The 20,522-nt window shown below is 51.8% G+C and overlaps 3 protein-coding genes across 3 annotated transcripts in view; 1 reads left to right on the top strand and 2 right to left on the bottom strand.

Annotated features, from left to right (window-relative positions):
• The window catches only part of APC2 (APC regulator of WNT signaling pathway 2), a 55,791-nt gene extending 50,259 nt beyond the window's left edge, over positions 1-5,532 (bottom strand). The window contains exon 1 of the mRNA XM_053297454.1: positions 5,392-5,532. Within this exon, the coding sequence (XP_053153429.1) occupies positions 5,392-5,445 (54 nt within the window). The 5' untranslated portion in view covers positions 5,446-5,532. The remainder of the gene's footprint in view (positions 1-5,391) is intronic.
• Positions 5,533-6,468: 936 nt separating this feature from the next.
• LOC128345472 (gap junction beta-2 protein-like) lies at positions 6,469-10,600 on the top strand. Its single transcript, XM_053297456.1, has 2 exons — positions 6,469-6,777; positions 9,414-10,600. Exons 1-2 carry the CDS (start codon positions 6,591-6,593, stop codon positions 10,082-10,084), a joined length of 858 nt encoding a protein of 285 aa, XP_053153431.1. The 5' UTR covers positions 6,469-6,590; the 3' UTR covers positions 10,085-10,600.
• Positions 10,601-12,295: 1,695 nt separating this feature from the next.
• RPS15 (ribosomal protein S15) lies at positions 12,296-20,511 on the bottom strand. Its single transcript, XM_053299256.1, has 4 exons — positions 20,367-20,511; positions 17,376-17,461; positions 15,277-15,511; positions 12,296-12,464 (listed from the first exon to the last, which is right to left on the bottom strand). Exons 1-4 carry the CDS (start codon positions 20,367-20,369, stop codon positions 12,351-12,353), a joined length of 438 nt encoding a protein of 145 aa, XP_053155231.1. The 5' UTR covers positions 20,370-20,511; the 3' UTR covers positions 12,296-12,350.
• Positions 20,512-20,522: the final 11 nt, after the last annotated feature.

The raw sequence follows: 20,522 nt of genomic DNA, 5'->3' as shown, positions 1-20,522 counted from the left end.
CACAGCGCCAGCCTCTCGGTGTCTAACCGATCCCAGTTGGACAGTTGCAAAGCAAGGTCAACGCAATTTGCTCGGAGATCGATACCCACACAGAGCGACAGAAGCCAAGCGCCCGATGCTGGGGAGGGGAGGGGGTCCCATCGCCCCATCCAAAGGGACCACAGTCGCCATGGCAACCTGGCAGGTCCCCACCACCCTCAATGACAGTGCTAGTGGGTGGGAGGCAGGGAACCTGTGCAGGCCGGGGAAGGCGGGAAGGCGCTGGTGGGCTTGGGCAGGCAGACGCAGAAGAAGCAGACAGCCATCGGGGAAACGATCCGGAAGACAGTGCTCGGGGGCTTCGGAACTGGGTGCTTTGAGAAAGAAATGAATGTGTGATCCCGAAGGAATCCCCCCTTGCTGCACAGACTTTCTGCTGGGTCTCTGCCCCGGCCCCCACCCAAAAAGCTTATGTGGGGTGTGTGCTCCCACCCTTTCCCCAAAGGATACTCACAGGATCTTCCCCCCACCCACCCACAGGGAGAAAGGGTAGCTGCTCCACAGCGCCACCCTGGCAGTGGCAGGAAAGGGAACTGCAGCAGGAAGGATCCGAGGAGCTGGAGAGCCAATAGGGTCTCAGCTGGCCCTATCTAAGAATTCCTCTGGGCCTGGGCCTGCAGGCTGAGCTTCTGGTCTATGGAAGAGGGTGCTCAGGTGCCTTGTCCGGCACTGGCCATGGCATGTCTGTGGCCCTTTGGGATGCTGTCCACCTGCACTGAAAACTGACCACCAGCCCCTTTCACCACAGTTTGCCCTTACTTTTATCCTTATGATTAGGATTATGATCCAGGGTATTTCAGAGAGTGCCTTCTTTGTCACGGACCCTGCCACTTGCTGAGATTGCATGGGGAGGTCTGGTTACGGCTGCCACCGGCCTGTTCGGTGACAACGTGGGGCTGGGCCTTCTCTGTGGCTGCCCCAGGGCTTTGGAATGTGCTCCCTGCCAAAATAAGAGCTTCTCCATCTCTAGCTGCCTTTTAAAAAAATCACTTAAGAGACATCTGTTTTCTTAGACATTTTGCTAAAACTGTTTTTAAAAGTTTTATTATTTGTTTTGTTTTTATTGTTTTAAGCTGTGTACACTGCTTTGAGGGGGTCTAAAATGTAAAATAAATACATACATAATACTAGTTATTACCTATAAATAATAGGTAATTATTTACCTCCCAGCTCTAGACAGTCTTGGAGGAAACTGATTATCTTGACCCATTTGAAACTGGCTTCCGGACTGGCTATGGGGTGGAGACTGCTTTGGTCAGCCTGATGAATGATCTCCAACTGGGAATTGACAGAGGTAGTGTGACTCTGTTGGTCCTTCTGGACCTCTCGGCGGCTTTCGATACTATCGACCATAGTATCCTTCTGGAGCGTCTGAGGGGGTTGGGAGTGGGAGGCACTGCTTTGCAGTGGTTCCGTTCCTACCTCTCAGGCAGGTTCCAGATGGTGTCCCTTGGAGACTGTTCTTCAAAATCTGAACTTTTTTATGGTGTCCTTCAGGGCTCCATATTGTCTCCGATATTGTTTAACATCTACATGAAACCGCTGGGAGGGATCATCAGGAGATTTGGTGCAGGGTGCTATCAGTATGCTGATGACATCCACATCTATTTCCCCATGTCAGCATCATTGGGCAGGGGCGTAACTTCCATTAGGCAAGGGGAGGCGGATGCCTGGGGGCCCCCACGCCTCGAGGGGGCCCCCAAAGGCAAGTCAAATGTGAAGTGAGTGTGTGTGTATCAGCAAGGGGCCCATTTTAAAATTTTGTCTCTGGGCCCACTCCAGCCTCGTTACGCCCCTGTCATTGGGAGAGGGCATAACCTCCCTAAATGCCTGCTTGGAGTCGGTGATGGGCTGGATGAGGGATAACAAACTAAGACTGAACCCTGATAAGGCGGAGGTACTCATTCTGTGGGGTCGAAACTCAAAAGACAATTTTGATCTGCCTGTTCTGGATGGGGTCACACTTCCCCAGAAGGAACAGATCCAAGCCTCTCCCTGGTCTCCCACGTTGAGGTGGTGGCCAGAAGTGCCTTCTATCAGCTTCGGCTGATACGCCAGCTGTGTCCATTTCTTGAGACGGACGACCTCAAAACAGTGGTACATCTGCTGGTAACCTCCAGTCTGGATTACTGCAATGCACTCTATGTGGGGCTGCCCTTGTGTGTAGTCCGGAAACTACAGTTGGTCCAGAATGCGGCAGCCAGGCTGGTCTCTGGGTCATCTTGGAGAGACCATATTACTCCTGTGTTGAAAAAGCTACACTGGCTGCTGATAAGTCTCCGGGCAAAACACAAGGTGCTGGTTATAACCTATAAAGCCCTAAAGAGCTTGGGCCCTGGATATTTAAGAGAACGTCTTCTTCATCATGAACCCCACCACTATTGAGATCATCAGGAGAGGTCTGTCTGCATTTGCCACCGGCTCGTCTGGTGGCCACTCAGGGACAGGCTTTTTCCGCTGCTGCCCTGAGGCTTTGGAATGTGCTCCCTAGTGAAATAAGAGCCTCCCCATCTCTGACAGCTTTTTAAAAGTCTTTAATGCCGTTTTAAAATATCGTTTAAAAATTTTTAAATTGTTGTCCTGTTTTAAACTTTTTGTTTTTGTTTTAACCAATGTTTTATGTTTTCTGTTTTTATTTTGTTGTAAACCGCCCAGAGATGTAAGTTTTGGGTGGTATAAATATATTTTGAATGAATGAATGAATGATGATGATGATGATTATTATTAATAATAATTCAATTTCTATACCGCCCTTCCAAAAATGGCTCAGGGCGGTTTACAAAGAGAGATGACAAACAAATAAGATGGCTCCCTGTCCCCAAAGGGCTCACATTCTAAAAAGAAACATAAGACACACACCAGCAACAGTCACTGGAAGTACTGTGCTGGGGGTGGATAGGGGGTGGATAGGGCCAGTTACTCTCCCCCTGCTAAATAAAGAGAATCACCATGGTAAAAGGTGCCTCTTTGCCCAGTTAGAGGCTTAGGTCCAGGGTACTTAAGAGAGCGCCTTCTCTGTCATGAACTCTGCTGCCTATTAAGATCATCTAGGTCTGGTTATGGTTGCTGCCAACTTGTTTGGTGGCAACTCGGGACAGGGCCTTCTCTGTGGCTGCCCCAGGGCTTTGGAACTCTCTCCCTGCTGAAATAAGAGCATCTCCTTCTCTGTTTGGACCGAAGACATACCTATTTTCCCAGGCCTTCAACTGAGATAACATTTTAAATGTTAATGTGTGTTTTTATCTTTTTATGTATTTTAGATGTTTTATGTTTTATATTTTGTTTTAATTCTGTAAACCACCTAGAGATTTTGATATTAGGCCATATATAAATTCAACAAACAAACAATCTACATGATTCTTACTCTCCATGTAAAGCTTTTTGGGGGGTGTAAGAGTGACACGTGCCTCCAGTTTCAATTCAGTTCTCAGAAACGGGAGGAAAGCTGGTCTTCTGGCAGCAAGCGTTAATTGGCCCCTTTGCTAAGCAGGGCCCACCCTGGTTTGCATTTGGATGGGAGATGACGTGTGTGAGCCCAGCAGCTTCTTCAAGGTTACAGGCAGGAGTCTCTCCCAGTCCTACCTGGAGATGCTGTCCGGGAGTGGAGCTGCATCCAGCTGCTCTCTTCCGCTGAGCTATGGCTCCATCCCTCAATCTTCCAGTGCTCACACATGTAGTCTCCCTTCCAAATGTAAGCCATGGCAGATCCTGCTTAGCAAGGGAAGCATTCATGCTGGCTACCACAGGAGGAGGAGCTCTCCTTCCCTGCAGCAGCAGCAGCACCTACACTGAAGTACGGACCAGGACCAGAGCAGCGCTGCTTCACCCATCAGACCTGGGGAGTTCTCAAATTCCCGCCTCTGCTCTGTCCAGTTTCCTCCTTACCTGCCAGGTCCTCAGCACCTGGTGACCACAAAGCGCCCTAAGGTTTCCTTTCCTTTTTTAAATGGCTGCCCAGGGCTCAGCTGTGCAATATGTGAAATGGCAGCTAAATGGAACCTCCATGTCTAGGCACAGCCTAGCTGCAAATGCTGCACTGAGCTGCTGTTCTGTTGCATAGCACACACATTGTGTTGGCTTTCCTTATTTTACGCTAATTCGACAGAACTTTTAAGAGCCTGGCTGGGTGGGGCCAAGGCCTGTTTAGTCCTGTTCCCAGACCCAACTGGGAACACAGGCCCAATGTAATCTTAACGTAAAATAACACCAGTGAGCAGAATGAATGAGTACAGTCACCACCCTCCTTGTGGCCTGCTTCTGAGCTTCCCAGAGGCGTCTGGCTGTCCCCTGTTGGAAACTGGATGCTGGGCTGGACGAACCTTTAGTATGATCCAGTGGCCCCTGAGTCCACTGGAACGTCCATGGCATAGGAGCAGTCTATCTACCAAGTGCCAGTGGGCAAAACAAGAGAGGAAGTGCTCTCGCCTCTGCGCTTAGCTTGCAGGACTTCCGCGGAGGCCTCTTACTGTCCCCTGTTGGAAGCAGAATCCTGGGCTAGATGTGCTGTTGCCATCTGTCGGACCCAACCAGGCGGTTCTTAAATTCGCTTGTGGGGTTGGTGGGTTTTTTTTTTTTTTTTGCAAGGACGGCGTTTTGCCAAGTTCCGCCTGGTAGGGTTTCTGCTCCGACCTGTCTGCGTCTCCGGTGGATGCCGGCCAACTGGCCAAGCCTTCCCGACAGGGAGGAAGAAAAGATGGCGTGGTCTCGGGCTGGACCCACATCAAACCCACCCCTCCCACACACAGAGTCTGCTGTATCCAAAACCGTCTCAGGGTCTACACACACACACACACACACACACACACACACACACACACACCCCTAGCTGTACTTTCCATCACTAGGCAACTGAGCAAAGAGGCAGAAATCGTGCCTCGACCATCATCCTCGGGGAAGAGGATATTTTTATACCTCTATAGATACTGAAATAGAGAGATTTGGATAAAGATAGACCGGAACCCAAATCTGGAGACTTACGAGAGGCCCGAAGGAAAGATGCTGCAGTGCTAACCATGGGAGTGCCCAAAGACCTGGACGCCGCAATCTGGGCCGAAAACGGGACGGAAACACTCCCCGACTCATGCCCACACATACACCCCTGCAATTTTATTCAGGCCCCCCCTCTTGGGGTCCCATCCCTGCCAGCCCTCTGCTCCAAAGCTGCCGTCACATCCCTGCTTAATATGCCGCTCAGGTGTGAGGAGCGAGGCCTACGGACAGACGGAACAGACCCCAGCCACACACACCTCCCGCCCCATTTGCCTCCCGGACTCTCCGCTTGGGAGAGATGTGGGGTCAGCAGCCAGGATGGAAGGCGGAGGCTTCTTTGGAGCACCCGGCCAGCCCTCCTACCTCATCCCCGAAGAAGGTCGAATGGAGAAACGAGAGGACCCAGAGCAAGCCCATGGATGCCACATCCTTCTCCAGCCTCCGCGCCGACTCTGCCTGCCTTCTCCTGCTGGGCTTGGCTTCCCAGAGGGAGGAGAAGCATCATGCGCTCCGCGAGCACTAGAGGACGGTGTGGAGCCAGCCAGCCGTGAGTTGCTAGGGAAAATAGCCAGGAAGGGAGAGACAGGCAGGGCTGTGCCAGAGAGGCGGCCCCGTCGGGAAGGGCGTGGTGGGGCACAGAGTTTGGGGATACTGGACCATCCATCTGAAGCTGCTGCCGCCGTATACTGAGTCAGGCTATCGGAGGATCTCCGTTTGGGGTTATCTGCATCGACTGGCAGCAGCTTTTTAAGATTTCAGGCAGGGCTCTTTCCAAGATATCAGGAACTGGACCTAGAACCTTAATCCGTCTGAAAACGATGCGCTCTACCACTGACCTACAGGCCCTCTCTTCAGTTCACAGAGGCAGAAGGGAGTACTCTAGGAATCTGCCTTCTGCCGAGTCAGACCCCTGGTCCACCTAGTTCTGTCTTGTCTACACTGACTGGCAGCCGCAGCTCTCCGGGGTTCCAGGCGGGGGTCTTTCCCAGCGCTACCTGGAGATGCTGCCAGGGACTGAACCTAGGACCTCCTCAATGCAAAGCATGCGGGTGGGCTATCGCTGAGCGATGGTCTAGGGAACATAGGAAACTGCCATATACTGAGTCAGACCATTGGTCTATCTAGCTCAGTATTGTCTTCACAGACTGGCAGCGGCTTCTCCAAGGTTGCAGGCTGGAATCTCTCTCTCAGCCCTATCTTTGGCAACGTACTGTATGCTTTGGTAGTTTGTTGGTTCAATTAAAAAAAAATCTTGTCCTATTAAAAAAAATAAAATCTTGTCCTATCTTGGAGAAGCCAGGGAGGGAACTTGAAACCTTCTGCTCTTCCCAGAGCAGCTCCATCCCCTGAGGGGAATCTCTTGCGGTGCTCACACCTAGTCTCCCATTCATATGCAACCAGGGCAGACCCTGCTTAGCTATGGGGACAAGTCATGCTTGCTACCACAAGATCAGCTCTCCTCTCCTCTCTTTGTAAAAGAATAAAGGAAACCATATTCTGAACTCTTTGCATTGCAAAATCCCACTTTCTAGGCCTTGGGGAACAATACAAGTGGCATTAATATGCTGGAAGTGAATTCACTGCAGTCCCCTTGGGGCAGGGACTCGTCCTGCTTGGCAAGTGCCACATGCATGGATAGCACAACATACAGACCTACTAGCCACCAATGGCTAAGAAATCAAATTCATGAACAGAGGCCCACGAGTGTCCAGGTTACAAGAAGTCATCATTCCACTCTCTTCGGCACTGGTAAGAATGCTTTCCCGTTGTGGGTCCCATGTTTTAAAGACATGGATGGTCTGGGGCGGGTTCAGAAGAGGGCAGCTAAAATGGGGAGTGGGGTCTGGAAACCAAGCCCTTTGAGGAGTGCTGGAAGGAGCTGGGGGATGTTTAGTCTGGAGAAGAGAAGGCTCAGGGGAGACCTGAGAGCCGCCTTCCAAGATCGGAATGGCTGCGACTTCAGAGGAGAAGGAGGAGTGGACTTCTTTGTTGCTCATAAGGACGTAAGAACAGCCCTGCTGGATCGGGTCCAGGGAGGCCCATCTGGTCCTGTTTCGCACAGTGGCCCACCAGATGCCACTGGGAGCCCACAGGCAGGAGTGGAAAGGGGCAGGCCCTCCCTCCTGCTGTTACTCCCCTGCAACTGGGACTCAGAGGCATCCTGCCTTGGAGGCTGGAGGTGGCCTGTAGCCCTCCGACTAGTAGCCATGGATAGACCTCTCCTCCATGAAGTGATCCAAACCCTTCTTCAAGCCATCCAGGTTGTTGGCTGTCACCACATCTTGTGGCAGAGAATTCCACAAGTTGATGATGTGTTGTGTGAAAAAGTACCTCCGTTTGCTGGTCCTAAATTTCATGGTAATCAATTTCATGGGATGACCCCTGGTTCTAATGTTATGTGAGAGGGAGAAGAATTTCTCTGTCTCCACTTTCTCCACACCAGGCATGATTTTATAGACCTTTTACATGTCTCCCTGCAGTCGCCTTTTTTCTAAACTAAATAGCTCTTGAGGACTAGTAACCATGGATTGAAATGACAAAAGAGCAGATTCAGGCTAGACACCAGGAGGGTTCCCTAGTGGTCAGAGCAGTGCAGCAGTCTGCTTTGGGCAGCGGTGGGCTCTCCTTCTTTAGAGGTTTGCAAACAGAGGCCAGGTGGCCATCTCCTGCACCTCCTCCGTCCCTCCTGGTTCTAAACTTCCAGTTCTCTAACTAGCAATGATCTGTAAGGTTTTATGGTGCATATGCTGTGGATGTATTTTTGTCTTGGGCTATGGACAAGACAATAAAGTATTATTGACAGCTACTCAACAACAACAACAACAACAACAACAGTACTTAGGCACATAGGAAGCTGCCTCCCACTGAGTCAGACCCTTGGTCTATCTAGCTCAGTATTGTCTACCCAGACTGGCAGCGGCTTCTCCAAAGTTGCAGGCGGGAGTCTCTCTCAGCCTCATCTTGGAGATTCTGCCAGGGAGGGAACTTGGAACCTTCTGCATGTAAGCAGGCAGGGGCTTTTCCGAGAGTGACCCCATCATATCTTACAGCGCTCATACATGTAGTCTCCCATTCAAATGCAAACCCGGGCAGACCCTGCTTAGGAAAGGGGACATTTCAAGCTTGCTGCCAGAAGACCAGCTCTCAGATCTTTAACAGACACAACCTAACAAAGTCTTAAGGGACTGGTCAGGATGTTTCCGAGTTGCTGTGCCCACACAGGAGTCTCCTTTGGGTGTTGATTGTTTTTCCAGAAATTTCCCAGCACCCCCCCCCCCCCGCCTATACCACTCCTCACCCTGATTCTTCCGCTTCGAGCTCGCCTTCGCCAGGATCGCCGCCCTGAGCGCTGACAGTCACCTTATTTATATCAAAACAACCCAGAGGAGAAGGCACTTCCTGGTCTTGCCACGGCTGCCCTTGGTTGGAGAAAGGGCAGCTCCGGTGCAGAAAAAGCAAGCCCAGTCACCGTGCTGTGGTTTCCCTTGGAAGCCAACATCCACCACGTCCTTAAGAAACCGAGCGTCCCACACGGGAGCTGGAGACTGCTGTTCGGACAGGTAAGGGCTTTCTCTCTCTCTCAGCATTTCTGATCTTGCTTCTCAGGGAATGGGGCAGTGGCACAGTCTCTGATTTGCATGCAGGAGGTCCCAGGTTCAGTCCCTGACGGCATCTCCACGCAGGGCTCAGAAAGACCCTTGTCTGAAACCCCTGGAGAGCGGCTGCCAGTCAGTGCCAGAAACGCAGAGCTCGATGGACCAAGGGCCGGACTCAGTAGGAAGGCACTTGATTCCAAAGAGAATTTCCTTTCTGGGGAAATACCACGGGGACCCCGATCCAGCTCAGGAGCAATGCAGGGTCAAATGTTTTTGAAAAGCTGGTCTGACAGATGGCAGCTAGGCAGTAAAGTGATGAACAGGGCTTCTGCCCTTCGGATCTCGTTCTTGCCCATGAGCTCACGAGGTGACCCTAGACGACCCATTCCCTCCCCCCCCCGGCCCCCGTTTCCCCCATCTGCAACAGGGGAATAATGGCCACCCTGAGTCTCCGTGAAGCTGCAAGGTGGGAAACCTTTACATACATACGGATTCACCTTGCGGGCTTACTGTGAGAATTAAATGAGACAATAATTCATGGGAAGTGCCTTGAGCCCTCAAAGGCATTCTATCACAAAGGCCAAGTCTTCCTAGGGATGCCCCTTTTCCAGCATGCCACGGGGCCAATTCAGAGTTCTAAAAGCAAAAGAGCAGCTCAAAAAAGCCCCAACTCCAAACGATACACAGCCAGGAGGGATTTGCCGGGGCTGGATGTCTCCTTGGACCCTAAAGGCCACGCTTTTGACGACTGGGCCCCATTTCCCAACTCACGCGGTGTTTCCATTTCAGCTCCGCCCTGGCACCCATTCCCCATCATGGAGTCCGACGCTCTGACGGTCCTGCTGAGCGGCACCAGCGCCCGGGCTCCCCGCCTGTGCCGTGCCGGCCTGGCTGTGCTGATGGCGCTCCGGCTGGGTGCCCTGGCTTTGGGGGCAAAAACCCTGTGGCGGGACGAGGTGGGAGACCTGCTTTGCAACGCCACCCTCCCGAGCTGCCTCCTCGCCTGCTTCGACGCCGCCTTCCCCGTCTCGCCCTTCAACCTCTTCCTGCTGCAGATGGCGAGCGTGCTCACCCACGGCCTGGCCTGTGCTCTCCTGTTCCGCCCGCCGGACAGCCAGGGGAAAGGCGCCTGGTGCCGGGGCCGTCTGGGAGGCAAGCCCTGGGAGCTCCGGCTGCACTGGGTCACGGCCCTGGCGAGGGTCCTCTTGGAGGGCACCTTCCTCATGGTGTTTCACGGCCTCTACAGCCAATTCCCGCAGGTGTTGCACTGCGGACCTTCTGCGTCCTGCCCGGAAGCGGCCCTGTGTGCCATCGAGAAGGCCAAGTGGAAAGACGCCTTCAATACCTTCGCCACGGGAACTTCCTGGGTTTCCATCACACTCTGCCTCATCGCCCTGCACGCTGCAGCAACAGACGTACTGCTCACTCCGCGGAAGCTCAACTGGGGCGTCTTCCCTTAGCCCCTTCCGATTCAGTCGGCGTGTCGGAGGGCGGTGCGGGAGGCATCGTACTGAACACAGACCAAGGCCTACTCCCGGCTACGAAACCTCTCCCTTCGCACTGAAATAGGGCTAAGAGCCTCTCTTCCTTCAGAAAGCAGGCCAAAAACTTCAGGTGTTCTGACATGCGCTGGAGCAAGGTGACCCCCACGAGGTATTTGCTGTTGCTCGTTTGATATCATTTCCGTTTTATGGGTTTTAAATCGGAATGGTCCTTTCAAATCATTGCCATTCAGAGCTTTGAAGGATGTCAATAGAGAGGGGAAGGCAGTGTGGTATACTGGCTAGAGTGCCAGGCTAGGCCAAGGTTGAAACCCTTAACTCAGCCACAGAACTCACGGGGTGACTTTAGGCCAGCCACTCTCTTCCTCAGCCTCCCTTGCAGGGTGGTGGGGGGAGAAATTTGTATGCCATCCCGAGCTTTTTGGAGGAAGGTGGTGAGATGCATATAAAGATAAAATTTTCTAAATAAATGAAATACCCCAATGTGCGGTGGTCACTACTCCATGACTTACCAGCACTTTTGATCTGCTCATAAGCAGCCCATTCCCAGGGTCAACCAGTTATTCTAGGCAGCTTTCAAAATGTGGTTCCCACTCGGTTGTTCTCAAACAGGGGTCGCTGGATATTTTCAGACCAAGCTCCCATCATCTCCAGCCTATTTTCCCGGAGAAGACAGGAATTCTGCTGATGGAGTCAGGCCAGCAGCCCACTGAGCCCAGCGCCGGGTCCTCTGAACACCAGTCGGAAGAGACAACCCCCTGGCTCAGGTGTTCCAAGGGTCCGTCTCATCAGGAGCACCTACAGATCAGCAGTGGGGCTCCCGCTTTGCCCACAGAAGGCCCCAGCATCCCAGCCTGGCATCTCCCAGCAGGGCTGAGGCCTCTCTCTGTGCCGATTCCTAGAGAGCCGTTACCAGTCAGTGTGCACAATACAGGAACATCCGCAGCTCAGTGGAAGAGCCCCCTGATTCGCCTGCAGGAGGCTCCAGCTCCAATTCCTGGCCTCTCCAAGTGGGCTGGGAAACTCCCTTTTCGGTCTGCAATCCCAGAGAGCAGCCGCCAGTCAGAGCAGACAACACTGAGCTAGGCGGACCAAGGGTCTGACTCAGTAGGAAGCAGCTTTCTCTGCTGATAAAGCTGTAGGTCAGTGGCAGAGGAGCTGCACTGCCCAGCTAAGCATCCCCATCTAGACTTTTTGGGGCACCCCTTACTTTCAGCTGCTTCAACCTTTAGCATTCAGAGGGTCTTTTCTACAGTGGCACCAAATTAGACCTCCCCCCACTCCCCCCCCCCCGCCAAGACATTCACTTGGTGGTGCCATCGCGGTTATCTTCAGGCACCGGAGAGCCCACACTGCTCTTTCAAGGGTCAGCAAGATCGGTTTACATAGCTTTTTACCACTCTTGACAGTTTTTATTGGCATTTTAGTCCTTTGGGGCATTTTAAGCCACTTTGAGGCCACTCGGCTGAATTAAAGGAGATTGAGGACGCCAGAAGCAGCCGAGGATGCTCTTCTCCTCCCCATGAAAAGGAGTATTTTAAAAGCAAGAATGCGGATTCTCAGTAAGGGGAAGTGGTCCTGTTTCTCTCCCACCCTTTCCAACTTTGATTACAGCCCATCTCCAAAGTCAGCATTTCTAACCGATTGAACCCGAGTGCTTCTTCAGATCATGTCCAGGCTCTGGTCCCGGGATGCTCAGCCCACAGCCCACCAGAAGCTTGCAGAACAGTTGGGAACCTCTGTAATGTGTCCCACACCCGATCCTTAAAAGTTTGTTGTTGTACAAGTCACATAGTTAGGTGTGTGATACAACAACAACAAAAAGGAAGTTTATTTAGTGGTCTGCTAAGATCCCAAGCAACTTTCAAGTGGCCCACAAAAGCAAGTTCCAGGCTCTCTGCTGTGGCTTGGAAGCATGTACAGCCCTCCCAGCCAGAGACCTTTCCAGACAGGTGCGCATGCAACCGATAATGGTGTAGCAGTGGTGTGATGCAGCCGACTGAGAAAGACCCAGATTCATGGGCGTGTGGTTTTTCTTGGTCTGGTGTGGTTCTACTTTGTGTCCCTGGGAAATCACAAAGCTTGCTTTGAGAAAAGTGGTCATTCTGTCCACTCCAGAGCACAGCAGAAAAAGGTCAGGACAAACGGACTCAAGGAGGAGGCCAGTGGGATGGTTGGGAAACGCTTTTATTTACATGTAGAAAAGTTCTTCCCAAGTCCTCGCTCACTTCAGAGGAATGAAACGAGATGAGTGCGTGGCCCCGATTCCTGGCCGGCCGTGTTTCACAGGCTTGTAAGTGATGGAGAACTCTCCCAAGTAATGGCCGATCATTTCAGGCTGAAAGAGAAGGGGGGAAACGAGAAGTGGGATTTATGAAAGATAAGACATGCTGGGAGGAAAAAACAACCAACCACAACAAAGACTCTTTGAGAAGAAAGCTGGAAGGGGGAATGGATGCCTGCCGTCAGTTCGACATGCAGGGAAAATTGACACACCAACTCCTCTAAGTCCTGCCTGGAAAAGCTTAAGGCATTTTGACTGATGGAGACGGAGGCAAGAAGGGTTCAGTGTCATGGGTGTGTGGCTGCTACGGGCCAGCTAACACGCTGCTGCGTCTGTGTTAAAGAGGAAGTGGAAATAATTTAAAACCAAGTGAAAAGCTAATTTGGTTTCCTGACTGGGAAAGAAAATCAAAACAGCGAGGTTGAACACACTATAGCCGAAGACAAACCTGAGGAAGAGTTCCTGATGGCAAGTATGTTTATTACTGATATTTTAGAAAAACCAAAACACAAATGAATACAGCAGCCACTTGCTGAGTCTCTACCAGGCCAAGCAGGCAGTTCAACATCCATGGGAGGGAGGTGAGTGGACACTTGCGGCTAAGAAGTATTTATGGACCAATGTGCAAGGCGGAAGTCAGACACAAACAGAGAACCGCCTCCCACACATGCCCTGAACCCTGACCAGTCCAGCAGTGAGCAGATGGGAGCTGAGGGGAAGTAGGATTGTGCACACACACATGACGTCCTGCAGAAATCTTAATTTCGATATGGAGGTGTGGGGCGAGATACCCAAGTTGTATCCAAATTCAAGAGAATTGCAATCATGTTTATACCCAGCTTTTGAAATCCTGCAGATACTGGTTAATCTTGAAGGCACGGCACTGGCTGACAATCTATTTCCGGGTAAGAACATAAGAACAGCCCAGCTGGGTCAGGCCCAAGGCAGCCTATCCAGTCCAGCATCCAGTTTCCCAAGGTGGCTCACCAGATGCCTCCAGGGAGCCCACAGGCAAGAGCTGAGGGCATGCCCTCTCATCTCCTGCTGCTGCTGCTGCTCCCCTGCAACTGGGATTTGGAGGCATCTTGCCTCTGAGGTTGGAGGTGGCCTATAGCCACCAGACTAGTAGCCCTTGATAGACCTGTCCTCTTTGAATTTATCTAACCCCCTTTTAAAGCTACAGAGGCTGGAGGAGGTCAACATATCTGGTGGCAGAGAACTCCATAGGTCAATTACATGTTTTGTGAAAAAGTACTTCCTTTTGTTGGTCCTAAATTTCCTGGCAATACATTTAATGGGATGACCCCTTTTTAGTGTTATGCACGAAGGAGAAAAATGTCTCTATATCAATTTTCTCCACACCTGGCATGATTTTATAGAACTCAATCATGTTGCTCCTCAGTTGCCTTTTTTCCAAACTAAGAAGTCCAAGGTGCCTCAAAAGGAAGGTGCTGATCATCATGGTTGCCCCCTTCTGCATATTTTCCAGTTCTAGAATGTCCTTTTTGAGGTACGATGACCAGAACGCAGTATTTCAGGTGTGGCTGCTCCACTGATTTGTAGAAGGGCATTATAACACTAGCACTTTTATTTTCATTCCTATTCTTATTTTTTATTTAATTTTTTTTTTTAAAAAAAAATTAAAAACATTTTATATCCCGCTCTACCTCCAAGGAGCCCAGAGCGGTGTACTACATATTTAAGTTTCTCTTCACAACAAGCCTCTGACATAGGATAGGCTAAGAGAGAAGTGACTGGCCCAGAGTCACCCAGCAAGTATCAAGGCTGAATGGGGATTTGAACGCAGGTCTCCCCGGTCCTAGTCCAGCACTCTAACCACTATACCACGCTGGCTCTTAATGATCCTTAGTATTGAATTGGCCTTTTTCACAGCTGCCACATACGGAGTCGACAATTTCAACAAGTTTGTCTACCCCAAGATCTCTCTCCTGGCCAGTCACCGACAGCTCAGACCCTATCAGTGCATATGTGAAGCTGAGGTTTTTTTGCCCCAATATGCATCACTTTACACTTGCCAACACTGAACTGCATTTGCCATTTTGTTGCCCATTCACCCAGTTTGGAGAGATGTTTTTGGAGCTCCAATTTTGGAGATCCTTTTGGAACCAGTACAATTCAAGGTGCTGGTTATTACTTTTAAAACCCCAGATGGCTTGGGCCCCAGGTTAACCAACATGGAGTCTTAGGACAAAGGGCAGTATATAAATATAAAGAAATATAAAATAACCCTGGAGCCTTGCTGCCCAAATGCCCAAGAATCAACCCAGCATCAACTTGCTGAACACATCACATCAAACAAATCTCAGAAAGGCTGCTGGAATTTTCAAATTGGGGTTCAGAAGGGACGGACCTGTAATTTTGGCCATTTCCGTGCCAGTGCCACCAACCCATCAGTATTGTCTCTAGCTTTCTCCATCTGGGTGTGGCATGAGTTTTGTTCTCGGTGGCAGTATCAAGGCAATGTGCGCACACACATATCTACAGTGGGACTTTCCAGATTCAACCGGAGCGCTATTTAAAATTGTCCGAGCGGACATCAAAAAATGCGTCGGCCCACACACACACCTTAGAGCAGGGATTCTCAACGTGTGGGTCCCCAGATGTAATTGGACTTCAACTCCCATAATTCCCAATCAAAGGCCACTGGGGCTGGGCATTATGGGAGCTGAAGTCCAGTAACATCTGGGGACCCACACGTTGAGAAACCCTGCCTTAGAGGGAACACTGTAAGCCAACCGCTTGGAGTGTCCTCAGCCGTCTACCGCCAACCCACAGATGACGACAGGCCCAGCTGCTGGCCGCGTCTAGATGCGGCGTCGTCTCCTTGGCCCTGCCAGATGCTCACCTTGATCTCCACCTGGTTGAAGGTCTTCCCGTTGTACACGCCCACCATGCTGCCCACCATCTCTGGAAGGATGATCATGTCACGCAGGTGGGTCTTCACCACTTCGGGCTTCTCCATGGGCGGGGCCTCCTTCTTGGCCTTGCGCAGGCGCTTGAGGAGCGAGTGCTGCTTGCGGCGCAGGCCACGATTCAGCCGCCTGCGCTGGCGGGCGCTGTAGAGCTGCATCAGCTGCTCACTGGGGGAAGCAGAGGAAAGCAGCTGGTCGGCTCTAGGTCCACACAGAACCCGTGCATGCACACACAACCCAGTCCTCGCACTCTGCCTGGAATTAATCCAGACTAACCATCACAGAATCAAAATGAACCCCAAAAGCGACTGAGGGTTGTTTTCCCCCCAGTGGAATGGGAGAGAACCGGAACCCCAAGTTCTCTGTTACCTCAAGTCTGAATGGAGCCCCTCAATGCAAAAAAAAAAAAAAAGCAGCAACAGGTTCAAATCCAGTGGTTCAATAGGCAGGTATTCAGCTTGCAATTGTAAGAGCAAGCTTTTCCCTTCCCGTTTGTTTGTTTTTTAATCCTGTGGCGTGTATTTTGCTAGCACACACTTTTAGAAATCCGAACACAGGCAAGTTTGAAAGACTAATCGATGTGCATTTCTCGAGTGAAAGAGTCCCTGTTGCATTTGTGTTCTAGAGCAGAGGTAGGGAGCCTTAACTCTTCGGCTCTAACTCCTATCACCCCAGCCACAATAAATTGTGACTGGGACAATGATGATTTCTCCATGCCAACTTCATCAAGAAATGGCATGACCCTCACCAAGTGCCTGCCTGGAGGTGATATTGGGCTGGATGATGGATAACAGGCTGAAGTTGGATCCAAACAAGACAGAGGTACTGTCTATAGGGGCTTGGGATCCAAGAGATGGTTTAGATCTGCCTGTTCTGGGTGGGGTTACACTCCCCCTAAGGTTCGTAGTCTGGGAGTGCTCCTGGATCCCAAACTCTCCCTGGTTTCTCAGGTTGAGGCTGTGGCCAGGAGTGCTTCCCCCCCAGCTTTGGCTGATACGCCAGATACGTCCATTTCTGGAGACAAATGACCTTAAAACTGTGGTACATCTGCTGGTAACCTCTAGGCCTGACTACTGCCGTGCACTCTAGGTGGGGCTGCCTTTGTATGTAGTTTGGAAACTGCAATTGGTCCAGAATGCGGCAGCCAGATTGGTCACTGGGACAACACGAAGGGACCATAGAAGACCGATTCCAAAAGAACTTCACTGGCTGCTGACAGGTTTCCGAATGAAATACAAAGTGCTGGTTATTACCTATAAAGCCCTGAACAGCTTAGGTCCAGGGCACTTAAGAGAGCGCCTTCTCTGTCATGAACCCTGCCGCCTATTAAGAGCATCTGGAAAAGTCCGCCTGCGGTTGCTGCCAACTCGTTGGGTGGCAGCTCGGGACTGTGGCAGCCCCAGGGCTTTGGAATGTGCTCCCTGCTGAAATAAGAGCATCTCCTTCTCTGTTTGTTTTCATGAGGACTCTGAAGACATACCTATTTTCCCAGGCCTTCAACTGAGATCACATTTTAAATTTTAATGTGTTTTTATCTGTAATGATCTTTATCTTTTTATGAATTTCAAATGCTTTATATTATGTTTTTCTGTACACCACCTAGAGATTTCTATTCTAGGCAGTATATAAATTCAACAAATAAAATAAAAATAAAATAGAATAATAAATGATGAAAATTGTAACTTGGGATGATGGGAGTTGCAGTTCAACCACAGCTGGAGAGCCAAGGTTGCCCACCCGTGCTCTAGAGCCACGATGAAAGGGATACGGATGTTCTGCATGAAATATGTCTAAGCCCAAGAATCTGAGTTGCTTACTTTTGGGAATTCAGCGTCTTAACCAGAGTTAGGTATGACCTACACACCTGAACCAGAACTCCCTGCCCAGCATCCCATCTGCCTCAACCCACCCACCCCAGAGTGGACCCCTCCTCACAAAGGGGGCCAGATACAGCTGGGATGAGGCGGGTCACCTGTCCACCCATCCCAAAGGGGCCGGGGCGCCAAGGGATAAAGGGGACAACTGCTCTTACTAGGACATGTCCAGGAGTTGGTCCAGATCAACGCCCCGGTAGGTGAACTTCCGGAAGGTCCGCTTCTTCTTCTGTTCCACTTCCGCCTGTCCAGGGAGAGGAAATGCAGGGTTTGCTTAGAACAGGGAAACCGAACAGAGGACGACTCTCTCAGACGAAGCCAAACAGCAGCATGAAAATTGGGGGCCAAAATGCAGAACAAGCAGCTTCAACTTGCCCCTCAGAGCTGGTCTTGTGTTCGCAAGCATGACTTCTCCTCCAAGGTGGACTTCTCCTCCCCCCCACACGCCCTCCCAGGAGTGCATGGAACTCTCATGCACTCTCCCCCATGCATGCATTTTATAAACCTTTAATGCCTCCCTGTAGTTGTCTTTTTTCTAAACGAAACAGCCCCAGGTGTTGTAGCCCTGCCTCATAAGAAAGGTGCTCTAGGCCCCTGAGCATCTGGGTTGCCCTCTTCTGCACCTTTCCCAGTTCTACCATGTCCTTCTTTAGATGTGGTGACCAGAATTGTACGCAGTACTCCAAGTGTGGCCGCACCATCGTTTTGTTTAAGGGCATTATAATATTAGCAGTTTTATTTTCAATCCCCTTCCTAATGCTCCCTAGTATGGAATTGACCTTTTGGACAGCTGCCGCGCACTGAGATGACACTTTCAATGAGCTGTCCCCCACGACCGCAAGATCTCGAGCCTGGCCAGTCTCTGACAGCTCAGACCCCATCATACAAGTATATGTGAAGTTGTGGCTTTTTGCCCCAAAATGCATCACTTTACACTTGCTTACATGGAACCACATTTGCCATTTTGTCATGTCACCCACTCTTCCAGTTTGGAGAGATCCTTTGGGAGCTCCTCGCAATCTGTTTTGGTTCTCACTATCCTGAATAGGTCCTGGTGAAATGGGGGGGCCGCTGGAGTCTGGGGGACAGGATCTTCCCACCTTGCCTCATCCCTCAGTTGGGGGTTCCCAGATCCAGGTCATAAGAACAAGTTGGTCCCACAATTTCACACCAAGTGAAACTTCTGCATCAAATTTCAGGGTCCTTTCTGGGGAGAAAACATCTGAGACTTTTCAGGGAACACAAAAACAAGGTCCCGTCGCTAAGCAGGGTCTGCTCTGGTTGCATAGGAATGGAAGTTCCCTCCCTGGCAGCATTCCCCCCCCCCCCCCGACAAGACTGAGAGAGATTCCTGCCTGCAACCTTGGAGAAGCCGCTGCCAGTCTGTGAAGACAATACTGAGCTAGAGGGAGCAAAGGTCTGACTCAGTATATGGCAGCTTCCTCTGTCCCTATGCCTTACCGCGCATCTGCGCCACTCACACACAGAGGCTGGCCGTCCTGCCTTGATCTCTTTCTTCCCCAGCTCACATCACTCTTTTGGGGTATACAAATAGCAGTAGTTCTGTATTTACCTGAATCCAAGACTTAAGTTTTTTCTAAGTTCTTTGATATTAGACATGGGGTGGGGTGGGGGGGCAGGGGGCCACCTTAAGTACAGAGTGCTGTTCCTTTTGGGTAAATACAGGTATTATATTTAACTGAATTAGCCACCTAATGGAGCCGTGGGGAAATGACTTGACTAACAAGCCAGAGGTTGCCGGCTGAAATCCCCGCTGGTCTGTTTCCCAGGCAATGGGAAACACTTATGTCGGGCAGCAGCGATGTAGGAACCCTGTTTCCCCAAAAGTAAGACCTACCCCGAAAGTAAGACCTAGCAGTAATTTCTGATGTACCGCTAATTGCCCTAGTGCATTTTTGGGGGCTAAAATTAATATAAGACACTGTCTTATTTTCGGGGAAACACGGAAGATGCAGAAAGGCATCATCTCATACTGTAAGGGAGGCGGCCATGGTCAACCCCTCCTGTATTCTACCAAAGGGGCACCAGAAGTTGACACCGACTCGACAGCACAACGTTACCTTAACTTTCTCTGTAATTAAACTCTATTGTTTAAGGGCATCCTCTCAAGTCCAGGGTCGTCTTCTATTTGGGTAAATACGGTAACCCGCAGGCCATTTCTGCACCCTGTGTTGGGACCCCTTCGCACGCCAAGGAGACCCCAAGCGCCCGTGCAAAGGCACCCCCCACCCCCCATTCTGGCAGTGCCCCCCAGCATCTCAGCCCCTTGCCACCCCCCTCCCCTGAAGGCCCCAAATGGCAAGCGCCCACAGACATGCTCATCTCGAACTCGGTGCGCCCGCGCAGAAGCAGACCCCAGGACTTCGGGTGGATCTCTCAGGCGTACAGAGGGGAGGCAGGGCAGCCTTTCCAAAAGGCACCCCGCCCCCCCGGAAGTGTGTGTGTGTGTGGGGTGGGGGGCTTGTCTGGCCCCAAGAGGGCGAGCCGAGAAGCCCTGGCTCAGAAGCACCCCAGCCTCTGAAGGAAAAGAGGGGCTGGGCTGAAGACCCGCAGGCCAACAGTTACAGATGGTGGCGGCGGAAAGCACTCTGCCCATGTGCAGAGGCACCTTCGAACCCCCAGCCCCTTCTCCTCCTCCTCCTCCTCTCTGAAGCCAGAAGCCCAGCCTCCGAAAGGTGCCGGGGCGGAAGGACCGCGAAGCATGGCGTCCCTCTTTGCCAAGGGCACGAAACCCAGCCCAGGCGAGTTTGCAGCGGTGCCTGGTGGGAGGGAGGCGCCACTCTGCTCATGCTCAGAGGCTCTGGAGAGAGGGGCTTCGGGGAGGAAGAGGGAAGGGGTTGGGGCTGAAGCCGGGCTGCCTGGCCCTAAGCTCAGCCTCCGGACAGAGAGGGGCAGGGCCCCCACGAGGCTGCCCGGCCACCCCAGGCCGAGCTCCCAGCCCCACGGCCCGGCGGAATCCCTCTTTCGGCCCTGCCTGCCCCCCTCACACCCTCGCAAGCCCCCCGGCCAAGCCCACCCCCGTCCCCACTGCGCGCGCGCCGGGGTCGGCAGCCCCCAACCCGCCCCTCCCCGGCCAGATGGATCCGGATGGAGAAGCGCCCGCAAGACGCCGCTCAGCAAAGACCTACCATCTTGGCCGCAGTCTTCGCCGGGAAAGGCCGATCTCGCGCGGCTGGCCGTGGATCTCGCGAGAGCTGCGATGTAATCGAGCTCGACTCCTAGAACGGCAGGCAGCGAAGAGCTGCGCCCTCGGGCGGCTCCAAAGCATCCGCTTCCGCCTGCTA

The sequence above is a fragment of the Hemicordylus capensis genome, chromosome 2 (assembly GCF_027244095.1).
Source record: "Hemicordylus capensis ecotype Gifberg chromosome 2, rHemCap1.1.pri, whole genome shotgun sequence".
NCBI lineage: Eukaryota > Metazoa > Chordata > Lepidosauria > Squamata > Cordylidae > Hemicordylus > Hemicordylus capensis.
Note: the sequence above shows the minus strand (reverse complement) of the source record. Positions and strands in the feature narration are given on the sequence as shown.